Source organism: Periophthalmus magnuspinnatus, chromosome 6, assembly GCF_009829125.3.
Source record: "Periophthalmus magnuspinnatus isolate fPerMag1 chromosome 6, fPerMag1.2.pri, whole genome shotgun sequence".
NCBI lineage: Eukaryota > Metazoa > Chordata > Actinopteri > Gobiiformes > Gobiidae > Periophthalmus > Periophthalmus magnuspinnatus.
In genome coordinates this window covers 2,854,143-2,867,481 of record NC_047131.1, presented here as the reverse complement: position 1 = coordinate 2,867,481, position 13,339 = coordinate 2,854,143, and the positions used below count along the sequence as shown (strand labels likewise).

The 13,339-nt window shown below is 38.0% G+C and overlaps 1 protein-coding gene across 1 annotated transcript; it reads left to right on the top strand.

Annotated features, from left to right (window-relative positions):
- The first annotated feature begins 960 nt into the window (after positions 1-960).
- slc17a8 (solute carrier family 17 member 8) lies at positions 961-13,339 on the top strand. The gene is made up of 12 exons (XM_033968120.2): positions 961-1,061; positions 2,801-3,053; positions 3,766-3,884; positions 6,213-6,327; positions 7,853-7,940; positions 8,182-8,268; positions 9,736-9,878; positions 10,188-10,337; positions 10,417-10,549; positions 11,412-11,522; positions 12,277-12,404; positions 13,010-13,339. The coding sequence occupies exons 1-12, from the start codon at positions 961-963 to the stop codon at positions 13,337-13,339; spliced, it is 1,758 nt and encodes a 585-aa protein (XP_033824011.1).

Here is a 13,339-nt window from a genome sequence, read left to right as displayed (position 1 = left end):
TTTTATTGTACTTTTCCTGTAAACTGTTATTTGTATATTTGTTTGTTTGTTTTTGCGTTTGTTCTTTTTGTTTTTACTTTTATGTGAAGTACTTTGGTCAGTTGAATTTGTTTCAAGTATGCTATATAAATAAACTTGAATTCATTATTATAATGTGTACTTTTATATTTATTTGTATTAAAATGACCAGTGCACACAATTATTAAATCATTTTAAGAATGATAAAACCTTAAAGGTACTCTCATTCAACATTCAGCTTATCCATCTCAGTGAAGACAAGTAGGACGTGACCGGGCCAATTTACAGGTCAGATCTGTGGAGACATGGCCGTAGTTGTTGTAAGAATGCATGTTTTTTAGCTATAAGAACAAAACTGTAATTGAATAAAGGTATATGTTTAATGGCATTCTGTGGAACATTCTGGGCAAAGGAAAAACATCTCTATGGTCTCAAGCAAAGATGTTACGCAGTCCACCTTTAAACTTCTGCACTGTCTTATTTTCCCCTATAGTCCAGCGATCCTCTCCTCAAAGCATCATACATATTTAAGCACGGAGGGCACAGAGCTATCAGGTGAACCGGACTGTTTAAAGGGGAGGTGCGAGCCGGGCCAGCTGATGTGGAGGGATGTGAGGAGGTTGGGTCAAAACGCTGCTCCTCCTGCCCACTCCCCAACAGCTGATGGAGATCTCTCATTCAACCTGTTCACCTGCAGACTGCTTCACAACTCACCAGGACTCAGAACTGGATTACAATATTACACAATTTGGACACAATGAGCTCTAATTAGAAGATTTTGTGGTTGTTGTTTTTTTTTTCATAGTGGGGAGTGGAAAAGTCTACCTTACATCTCGCAAAGGTGTGGTCCATTGAATGAAGGAGGATGAAGACCAGCTTGTTATAGAGCGTGATATTTCAATTTCTTAGTATCAGAAGATTTGCAGTGGACTTACAGAAACAATGCCGTTCGAAGGCTTGGCAGGTTTTAAGGAAAAGGTGTTTAAACCTGGAAAAGAGGAGGTGAAGAACTCAGTGGGAGATTCACTAGGAAAAATTCAAAGGTGAGAGAAATGTAAATGATTGAGGTTGTTCATTTTAGTTTCATGTAAGCGTCGTCCTTTCTGTTACCGCTGGTCTTAATTAAAAGTGCTGTCAAAATGATACAGAGCGTCAGCAGACTCCTCAGATGCTAGAGATAAGTCAATATTTGATTCTAGTGTTTCACAGGTAATACAAGTGACACAAGATTTTATTCTAAGATACAAATGTGTTTTCAATATCTGGTACGTATTTTACATGTGTCACCATTTGCTTCAAAAGAATATCAGATAAATTAAACTAATGTTGATGTCATAGGATGTCAAAATAACAAATCTTTGTGTTTGAATTTTTGCCCAGAAATTGTAGCACTGTGTCGTTTTGTGAGAAGATACACTGCAATAAAACACACATTTATGTCATATAATAGATTGCCATACCATATATAAATGAGGCCTTCTTCATTTTATTGCATGCTTCACATCAAATTTAAATTAATTTGACAAACATATTTTATTTAATTTTTAATTTATTTTAGATTTATTTTTTTTTTTTTTTTTTTATTTATTTATATATATTTTTTTGAGAATTTTTTTTTTTCCTCTACATTTCATTTAATTACCTTAAAAATTCTACAGTGATGTCTACGATCAGACTCAGTTGTTAAACCAGTAAACTGCTGTAGAAAATCTGGGGGTATGTATCTATCAAAAAGTGAACACACTTTAAACGCATCTAAACACATCTGAAGACATCTGCATCTGTGCTATAATGTTTGCACTAAGCAACTCAATTATAATGGAATGGTGAGTTTTCAACACTAAACGATTGTTTCTTGCAGTGCCATCTAATCTCATTTGTCTGATAAAGATCAAGATCATTCTAAACCTATTCAGAAAATATACAGCTTTGCTCGAAGTATGTGATTCTTTACAGTATCAAATTAGTTACATTTTTTACAACCCTTTTCTATTGCTTATGCTTAGTATCCTGGTAGTTGTATTACTTAGAGATGTCTTCTTAAAATGTGCCGTGCAGCGATGCGCCTGTACCCATCCACCTGATAGCTCCTGTCCTTTGACCTTTTAGTCAAGTGTCAGCCTGTGTCCTCTGCAGAAAAGATCCATCCATTTGTTGCATAATGCCAGCTGCTCGGTGCGTCTGAGGGACAGGTCATGAAGAATTCAAGAGAAAGTGGAAAAAACTATTGGTTGTGTTCATTTAATGTCATTACTTTGAAATGGATTGTAAATTTGAGGATGTGGGAAGGCATATTCTATGGTCCAGTTTATATGAAAATTTAGATGTCTTGTCTGACTTTCATAATTTATGTTTAAATCTACACTGTGTAACTTTTCTGCCAGAGGGTCCACAACCTGCTTATCTCTATGAAGATGTCATGGTTTTGCCTGCAATGCTCGACAATATGCATTAAAACGTGTCTTATCTCTATGGGGACAAGCAGGTGACAATAGACCAAGTCACGGATTAGGTCAGTGGAGAGGCGACCTCACTCACTGTAAGAATATTTTTCAAGGTACCTTTTAATGAATAAAAGCACCTGTAATTGAGAAAAGATTGATAGATATTGTTTGATGTACAGGCAGGTTTATTACCAAAAAGTGCACATATGTTGGTGGATTTTGTTTTTTAAATAGTTTTTCACCCATATTGACCCTTTCCCTCCTTATGGCATTTTGGCATGTTAATACATCAGTGAAAACCACTTAGTAACTCTTACCTTTTCATTTCTTTGTCATAGAAAAATTGATGGAAGCAACTTGGACGAGGAGGACATCGAGCTGACGGAGGATGGACGTCCTGTGGCATCGACCCCTCGTGAGCCCCCCCTGCTGGACTGTAGCTGTTTTGGACTCCCAAAGCGCTACATCATCGCCATGCTGAGCGGCTTAGGCTTCTGCATCTCCTTTGGGATCCGGTGTAACCTCGGGGTGGCCATTGTAGAGATGGTCAACAACAACACAGTTTATATTAATGGCACTCCAGTCATCCAGGTATTCATACTTTGCAGTGACAGCAGGCAGGGGTGGGATACTTCGTGTATGTCTATGGCAGAATGTTCAGCAGACACAATGCACACATTAGCAAAAAATGTTTAGAATTTCTGAAAATGCATTTAAACAACACATTTTTTGAGAGCCTGTGATCTATCAAAAAAAGAGGACATTTTTCTATTCCCAAAAGATGTAATATGTTGTTGAAACTGTTGAATGAATAGGAATAGGAATTCATCAGATGCCCTTCCTGGCTCAGCACGCTCTCTTTATCTGAGCTTGGGACATGCTTAAAAAAAATAAACATAGCAATACCAATACACTATTTAAATACATGACATTGACATTGTCATTTTATATATTAATTAGAATTAGCAATGCCAAAATTAATCTGTTAATTATAATTGTGATTATTCAGGTCACAATTTCAACAAACATAAAATTTGATACTGTTAAAAACTGATATTATTGTAACGTTCCTATGTGCCATTTAAGACATATTGTACTGTTCCTGTGGCACCTTTAATCATTATGTAAAAAATCACACAAACACATTTTGAGCTGTCAAGGACACTGAGGCTGAATATCTCCCCACCTGAGATCCTACTGCCCTTAACGTACTCTAGCCTGTGATCCATTCTAGCTTAGATACATCAAGGCTTAGTCAGCTTTCTAAAACATTTTTAATGGATGCCTTTTTATGTCTTTTCAGAAAGCTCAGTTCAACTGGGATCCAGAGACAGTCGGCCTGATCCATGGCTCCTTTTTCTGGGGTTACATTGTCACTCAAATACCTGGAGGATTCATCTCCAACAAGCTGTCTGCCAACAGGTCAGTTAACACTTTAACACCACAGGCGCTTAGAGCTTAGCTCTGGTAAATAGGACTGTAACAATATCCAAGTTTAATTGTACCAGTACAAGTACTTATGCATCGTGTGCCTCTGTATTGGTTTAAAGATGCACTATGCACCTTTGCACTTGCTTGTCTCCATGGAGATGTTATTGCTTTTACATTTATTAGTTTAGAAATGTTTAATGCCATCCTGTGACCAGCAGGCGGTGTAATCCCTACCAGAAAAGTTACACAGAGCATCTTTAAAGAACAACTTAAACAACAACCTTAGCATAAACATCTTTATATCATGTAAAAAAAAAAAAAAAAAGTTTTGAATTGTATGTAAATCATCAGAATATATTAAACCCAATGTTTTCTATATGAAGACACAAATTGTCAATGTTTATGAAATATAATCCACTACATTACCTTTAATCTCTCAATGCATCATGGTCTACATAGTTCACTCCACACTTTTTAACCAACCAAGCACCCAGACTTCGTAATTTGAATATCTATGATATTGATAATATAGCTGCATCCCTTTTTCACACGTTACTTTTTAAAACAAAGACCAAACATGCCATAGAGTTGGTAGATCTCGTCCATAGCCCCATAATTGTGAAAGGTACTGGTGTGGTGTGCGGAGCGGAGCTGATGAAGAAGATATCCACGCTGTAATAAAAGCTTCACGGGAAAAGAGGACACGCCACTGACAGAGTTAATAATGAAAGATCCTGCCTCTGATTTCTCCCTGAAACACCAGCTACTGGAATATTACAAGTGTCACTTACACACCGGCGGAAAAACAAGGAAGGGGGGTAGAACTGGGCCACACGATATGAGGGAAAAACGCAGTATTTGATAACTGTGTTTAGTAGGGCTGCACAATTAATCATAATCAGAATTGAAATTTGAGTTGGCACAGTTTTCAAATCGCAAAGGCTGCAGTTATTTCTTAAATTGTGCTTCTGTAGTTCAGACCTCATGTTTTGAAATACATGGGATTCCTGCATTAGTTTATCAATTCATATTTCAGTCTTCTCTCAAATGTTAAACCTTAGTCCTGAAGTTCTTTACAATGTGCACTTTGACCAGAATCATCCTATATTTATTGCAAATATAATCACAATCCTTGTCTGAAAAATAATTAATAAATATAAGTAATAAGTTGGTATACATTTTCACACAATAAATTCTGCTTTTTAAAGTTGCTCTGGCATCTTTCTAGTTGGATTGTCGCCATCTGCTGGTCATAGAGATGTTATTGCTTCGCCTGATTGTTCTACAGCAGGAGTCTCAAACTCGCGCCCGGGGGACAATTGCAGGCCACGAGACAATATTTTGTGGCCTGCAGGACAATATGAAAGTTTAATGTTGGTGTGGCATTATCATGTTGCGTGTAGAAGCGTGTGTATGTTGAAAACAACAATGACGTTTGAGAAGATTTTAACAAAGCTTTTTTTTGTGGAATACCTGATGCGACCCAGCCTAACCCAGACTCTGCCTCCACAGGAGGCAGATAATTTGAGTTTGAGACCCCTGTTCTACAGTATGGCATTAAACTTAACTATCTTCATGGCGACAAGTGGATGATGCCACCAGGCACACAGATTAGACTAAAACAAAGCTAAAAAAAATTGCTTAATGTGTTCATTGATAAGTAAAAACAGATTTGTTGCATATTCTGATTTAAAAAGAAATAATTAACAGTATATTTCAGTGTTATAGTTGGTGTTGTTGGAATAGAATTTAGTGTCTTTCAATCGTTTGGGTTTTAGTAAGTTTTGGTGGTGATTCATGTATAACCTGTGACTTTATTGTTTGCTGTTATCACATTGTTTGGGTGTGAGACCTGTTCTACTGAGAGACTGACAGAAAGCTTTAGACTGTGAGATGGATGGAGATATGATCAGACAATATTGAGCTGTCTTTGTAATGTTGGGGTGCTGTCATTTACTTAAGTATTTGTATATTGTGTTTATAAACACTTTTCGCAACTTTCAGAGGCCAGAGTGGTAATGCTGACAAAAGCTAGCATGCTAACTGCACACTTTCTGATTCTTGGACAAAAAAAACACTTTCTTATTAGATGCAAGCCCACAGTGGATTTATTTGACCTTAACAACAACTGCATATATGATATAGCTGTACTTTTGCTCAAAGACATGGAAAAATTTGGTACAGCCGGCTTTATATTTTAGTCAATCTCATGCATTTCAGAACAATACATTTTTGAAAATTTCTGTCCAACCCATTTCTAATCTTAACAAGACAAATGTATGTGATTTACAAGGACACATTTTCTGTTTTCTTCCTCAGAGTGTTTGGAGCGGCCATTTTTCTGACCTCTGTGCTGAACATGTTCATCCCGTCTGCAGCCAGGGTTCACTACGGATGTGTCATGTTTGTACGGATCCTGCAGGGCTTAGTGGAGGTATGTAAAAATTGTGTGTGAGTGTGTGTCTGTGTGGGGGTGTGTCTGTGTGTGTTTGTGTGTTTATGTGTGTGGGTTGTGCATGTGTGTTTGTATCTTAGCACAGTGTTTCCCAGTCTGGGATATGATGCATTTACCAGGGGATACTTGGAATCATTTCAGATTTTAATGTAACTTTCTGAAGGTGGAAAGTCAGCTACAGGATTTGGATAATATAAAAGAGTCAGGTTTGTTGAGATGCAAGCCTGCTCAGAGTAAAGATGCCTGCTTTTATTATTTTGCAATTAAAAAAAAACTTTTATTTTTGTCTGATTTTTGCCTAAAAAGCTTTTCTGGGCTGAGATGTCTGATGTTTTTCCTGGGATCTGCTGTAGCCACTCCTCCAGTTTGGGGGTCTGTCCTGAGTGCTCTGATGACCACGGGCACCACTGATACCTTCACATTTCAGGCCTTCTCTTCTTTGAGCCCCTGGTATTTCTCTAGTTTCTCATGTTCCTTTTTCCTGATGTTTCCATCACTTGGTTCTGCAATGTTCACCACAACGGCTTTGCTCTGTTGTTTATCCACTACCACAATGTCCAGTTGGTCCATCACCATTCTGTCAGTCTGTATCTGAAGCCACAGGATCTTGGCTCGATCATTCTCCACTACCTTTGGAGGTGTTTTCCACCTTGACCTTGGGGTCATCAGTCCATACTCTGTACAGATGTTTCTGTACACTATGCCCGCCACTTGTTTACGCCGCTCCATGTATGCTTTCTCTGCAGCATCTTACACCCTGCAGTTATGTGCTGGATTGTGTCCGAGGCCTCTTTGCTTCTTCAGTCCAGTTCTCTCAAGCCATTGGTAGGATTTCCTGATATCAGCCACTTCAGTTATATTCTGGTGGCACATCCCTTGCAGGGGTTTGGTTTTCCACATGTTCAACAAGTTTGCAATGAAGGCTCTTAGAGTCCTATTGATGTTGTACATCTTTGGGCATTCAGTCTGACAGGTTCTGTAGTCTCGGGCGACTGTTCGGTCGGTTTGGGTCCCCTGGTATCTTTGCCAATGCCCTTCTGTGCTGTGCTCATGCATTGATCCATGTACATACACCCTTTGGTTAGCTATTCAGGGTGAATCCCATCCCTCAGCAGTTGATTCATTTGTGCTTTGTTTTTTTTAGCCGGTAGACGTGGATCATGTCAGGGCCTGGTGCAGTTCAGTTTTTCACACCAGTTCAGAAAGGTTGATGAAAGTCAGATGACTTACCTGTTGAGCTAGCGACTAAAAGAACACCATAGCATATCGGGGGTGCACTCGGGGATACTTGAGACAAAAAGGGTTGGGAACCACTGTCCATTTTAGTAGACCAAAATTTATTTTAGTCAGCTATTCACTTTGGGATCATACGGACAACAGAATAGAGCTTTTGAAGCAGATTGCAAGTTTATTTTTACATATAAAATACACTGTTTGCACACTTTTATTAGTAGTGTAGAGTACATACAATGTGTTTTTTCATCATCTAACCTTTGAACTCTAGGGTGTTACCTACCCAGCATGCCATGGGCTGTGGTCCAAATGGGCTCCGCCTCTTGAAAGGAGTCGACTGGCCACTACTTCCTTCTGTGGTGAGTGTTAAAATGCATCAAGTTTCACCTAGACCTAAAGTGGTAAAATAACATCTTTTTGTGATTAAACATTAGAATCTAGAATAAAAAAGGTACATACATATTCAAAAATGTGAGATTTTAAAAAATGTGCTGGAATTCAGGGTGATATTACGTTTGAGTTAAAATGTTATATAATGCACTTTTCAGCCAAATATAGCTTATTTTAAGTGTAAATGTTTAATGTTGCGTTCTTCTGCAGGGTCCTATGCCGGAGCAGTGATAGCAATGCCACTGGCCGGTGTACTTGTGCAGTATGTCGGCTGGCCCTCTGTCTTTTATGTTTATGGTAAGTCCTATACTGTTGAAACCATTCATGTTTTTTGGAGTGGAATGTATTACTCATAAGTAGAAACAAGGACCATGTAATTTGAAGGTAAATGCAGTAACATTTAAATCATGACATAAGACAAAATGACTTGATGTAAACAGTAGACATCAGAAAGACAAGGAGGTAGCAACCTTGCACCAAAAAAGTTACATAGTGCACCTTTAATGAGACCACGTGGGATGCTGTGTTGCGTGTACCTGCCGTCGGTTTAGTGTCACGCTGAGCTCTTTAACACAGGTTGTCTATATTCCCAGAGTGAGGTCTTATCAGAGCAGCTCATGTGTTTGATTAAACCAAAAATCGCACTTTGCCAAATGTGCTTTAATAAAATAGCACTCTGCTTCTGCTGTGATGTTATCTCATGATTTATTGATGTAAATGACCTTTTTCCTGTCTAGGCCCTGTGAGTCATGTCTCATTCACTTCTGTTTAATAATGAAAAATCTGCATACCTGCTCCTTAATCCTGTTTTATTAGGCCTACCCAATGTGCTTTGTAATGAAATGCCTTCAACTTAAAGTGCAATGACAGATTTCACTCCTCATTTCTCTAAAACACAGTAAATGTCATTATATGTAAGACTTTGGATCTGGCACCGTGTGGATGAAGGGGCCGACTCTTTGTACTTTTGTACTACAGAGATTGTAGCTTGATTGGCAGTGGACTGGTGAGTAGTGGGTGATAACTATTAGTGAGGGTGGTGCCAGATTCCCCGCCCAGCTCCAGGCACACAGACACACAGAAAGAGGGCAAACCAGCACAGGAGAACACGTGGAAAAAACAGGAATTCTGACACATATGTAGAGGGAATTCTATAACTGTTACCCAGGCCAAAACTACTAAATTACATAATAATTATACTTAGATAAATAAAACTTAATGGCAGCATCTTTATTTTGTTAAATCAGTATTTAAACTGTCAGAAAAATGCAAATTGTCCCCTGCAATTTGGATTGTATCATAGACTTGATGACAGTTGTGGACATAGAGCTATTCCAGTCACTGTTATTTCATATAACAGTGACTGGAATACCTGTAGCTCAGTGACAGTAGCTCAGTTGGTAGAGTGTTTGTCCACTGATCCGAATGTTGGCGCTTTTGACATAAGCATCATTGGTTGAGCGGTCAGATCCACTGATCCATAGGTTGGCCGTGTGATTCTAGCTCACACTGTTGAATGCTGTTGTTGTGTCCTTGGGCAAGACATTTAACCCACCTCGCCCTCGGTGTCTGCGTACACTGGTGGATGAATGTGGGTGTGAATGGGTGAGTGGTTCCTTGTTGTAAAGCGCTTTGAGTGCCTTGAAGGTGGAAAAGTGCTGGATAAAAATGTGACCATTTACCATATATAATATAATATAATAATTAGGAAAATATATTGGTCTGTCAAATGCTCTTAAACACTATAAATGTTGTATTTAACAGGTGTATTCGGGTTCATTTGGTACATCATGTGGTTGTTATTGGCCTACGGAAGCCCAGCTGCCCACCCCACCATCACTGATGAAGAGAGACTTTATATTGAAGCAGCTATTGGAGAAAGCACCAGTAAGCAGAGCGCAACAGAGGTATGCATGTGTTATATTTAAAGTGGCACTATGTAACTTTTTGACTGGGAGGTCAGCCACATGCTTGTCTCCATGGATATGACATTGTTTCGCCTGGAATGTTCCACAGTATAGGATTAAACATATCTATCTAGTGTTTATTCAGTTGCAGATGAATAAGTTTTACGTTATACTGTGGAATATTTCAGGCAATAACATCTTCATAGGGATATTTAGACGGCAGACGCTTCATCAGAAAAGTTACATTGTGCAGCTTTAATTGTATTGTTGTTGTTATCAATCTTACATGCTCATTATTCTTGTCTGCAGAAATTTAAAACTCCTTGGCGACGCTTCTTCACCTCCATGCCTGTCTATGCCATTATAGTAGCCAACTTCTGCCGTAGTTGGACATTCTACCTGCTTCTTATTAGCCAACCTGCATATTTTGAAGAGGTCTTTGGCTTCCCAATCAGTAAGGTTAGTATCAGAAAATAAATTATGTAAAACCTTTAATTGTTTGGCAAAGCATATACACAAGTGAATGTTGTCTGTGCAGGTGGGGATCCTGTCTGCTGTGCCACACATGGTGATGACTATAGTGGTTCCTATTGGAGGACAGCTGGCAGACTTTTTACGCACCAATAAAATAATGTCCACTACAAATGTGCGAAAACTCATGAACTGTGGAGGTAGGTCTTTTACTAGTATAATAAGAAATATCAGTAGAATAAATAATAGTTATAATAGTTTTGAACTTAAAGGGGAAAATACAATATAGTGGTCTCTTGTTCACCTTTCGTGGTCTCGCTGTTTCACGGATTTTTTGTGTGCAATTTTGCAAACTTTTTTTTACACCGTATGAGCATACATTGTGTTCTGAGTCCTGATTGGCTAAGGGACTGTAGATGATTGTCCATCAGTCTCCTCCGTGTCGTGTCTCCTGTACAGTACAGAATGTGTTCAGACAAATTTACATAAATGTTGGATCGCAGTGTGACTCTGAAGTGCTGTATGATTGCAAGTTTTCTCCCCCGACAAAACCCACAATGTGGATGAAACGTTCTGCACCGACAGTATTTCTTAAAGCTATTATTTTTATTTACAGTATAGGAAAACGTTAATATTTTTATTTCTTAAACAAATGTTTGTGCCCGAAAACAGGTCTGTGAGGAGTTTTACAACTGCAAAACATATAGAATAATTGTAAAAAAAATAAAGCTGCTACTACTTCACGGATTTTGCCTATCGCTGCAATAAACGAGGGACCACTGTACAGCTTTAAAATATATAAAGGTTTTCTCTTATCATTAAAGTTGGATTTTGGTTTATGCAAGTTTGAGTGATACTATATTATCCTGCATGGCTCAGAAAACACCTAACACCTATCCCCTCCCCCTTTTCTGAACTTACTTGCAAAAAATAATTCTTACAGCGCAGGGTTAAAAAAGTCTTGTATATCCATATGTGTTATACAAAAATACCAAATGCCTGGAAAAAACATAATATGCCTTGTTTAATGCTGAGATTCCTTCATTCCTGTACTTGTTCTAGGTTTTGGGATGGAGGCCACTCTGCTGCTGGTGGTGGGCTTCTCTCACACTCGAGCTGTTGCCATCTCCTTCCTGGTGCTCGCTGTGGGATTCAGTGGATTTGCCATCTCAGGTGGGCATGGTTATCTTCAAGCTCTATTCATTTAGTTCAATATGCAGTTAAACGTTTTGTAGGACTATTCAAAGTTAAGTGAAAATGCAGCGGATCTATATCTTTTTTCAAGAACATGTCAAATCAAATATGGATTGTTTTCACTAATAGATTTTATGTAAATTTTGTGCACGATTACAAAGACATTTTCCATGATGTAAAATTTATATATATCTATATATCTATCTATGTATATATCTATGTATATATCTATCTATATATCTATCTATCTATCTATCTATCTATCTATATCTATATATATATATATATATATATATATATATATATATATATATATATATATATATATATATATATATATATATATATATATATATATATATATATATATATATATATATATATATATATATATATATATATATATATATACAAGGAGTTTTTGGTTCCAAGTAGAATGCAGAATGAGCTCCTTACTCCTTACAACTTGAGTTTGACTGAAACTAGTTTGGCATAGACTCTTCTCAGTCTTCAGTACATGACAGACAAATAATATCCCAGGTTCACTTGAGAATACAATGTTGATTAAAAACAGTAGGATCATGGAGCGCATGTTACAGCTTGACCCTTAACTGATTAAAATTGAATGACTCTATTACTAACTAATGAATTAATTATTAAGTAAGTAATAGTAGTAAAAAGTAGTAGCATATTATCACTATGAGGTGTTTTATTCTTTCACACTTGCTTTTAGGTTTCAATGTCAATCACTTGGATATCGCTCCTCGCTACGCCAGCATCCTGATGGGCATTTCCAATGGAGTGGGAACTCTGTCTGGGATGGTGTGTCCTCTCATTGTTGGAGCCCTGACGAAACACAAGGTTAACTCCTAGCCCAACATTCCCACCTTTTCTGATTTAGTTATATTGCTGTGTCCCAGATCATAAACTTACTGTTCATTTAAAAGTATATATATTTTTTTTTTGCATTTCACTCTATAGGTCTATAGTATTCAATGGAGATGGGGGATGAGGAATAATGTTAAAATGCAAATTTTTGTTGTAATATACCAAGTTTTATCGTAGTTTAATTGTGAGGTAGACTTGGTTTAATCCATTTTTTTTTTGGCCGTGGCTTAGTCTGGGTCCAGTTTTGATGTGATCTGTGTAAGAGCAAGTGAGAACAGCCTTATATATTATACTACTGTACAGGGCTGGGCATTATGAGAAAACACTGATTTTGTCTTATTAAACATAAATAAAAATGACTATCAATATTAGTTTCCTGAATATAAACAAGACAGACCTTCAATCAGTGCCATTTAACAAAAAAAAGTCAATGTAATTCCATCAAACTCTGAACTCTGCTCCAAACCATGTCACCGATGATTTAAAAAGAATGAATCTCAAATTTGACTGATTGCACAGCCCTAAGATGTAAAAAAAAAAAAAAAAAGCATATCCAATGAATGTCTCTACCCCCACAGACCCGCCTGGAGTGGCAGAACGTCTTTGTCATCGCGTCCATGGTGCATTACTCCGGTGTCATCTTCTACGCCATCTTTGCTTCGGGAGAGGAGCAGGAATGGGCCGACCCCGAAAACACCAGCGAGGATAAACTAGGCATTATGGACGATGACGAACTAGCAGAGGAGGCCGAACTTAACAGTGAGAATTCTGTGGCTGCTAAAAAGAGCTACGGTACTGCGGACAATTCCTCTGGACGCAGGGAGGGCTGGAAAAAGAAGAGGGGAGCTACAATGCAACAGGAGGAAGAGCACTATGGTAACGGGGACTACCAGGAAGGATACCAGTGA

Coding starts and splice junctions, on each gene's coding strand:
- slc17a8 (XM_033968120.2), top strand. CDS start 961: ATGCCGTTCGAAGGCTTGGCAGGTTTTAAGGAAAAGGTGTTTAAACCT. Junction 3,054..3,765: donor ATGGCACTCCAGTCATCCAG/GTATTCATACTT, acceptor ATGTCTTTTCAG/AAAGCTCAGTTCAACTGGGA. Junction 7,941..8,181: donor GGCCACTACTTCCTTCTGTG/GTGAGTGTTAAA, acceptor GTTCTTCTGCAG/GGTCCTATGCCGGAGCAGTG.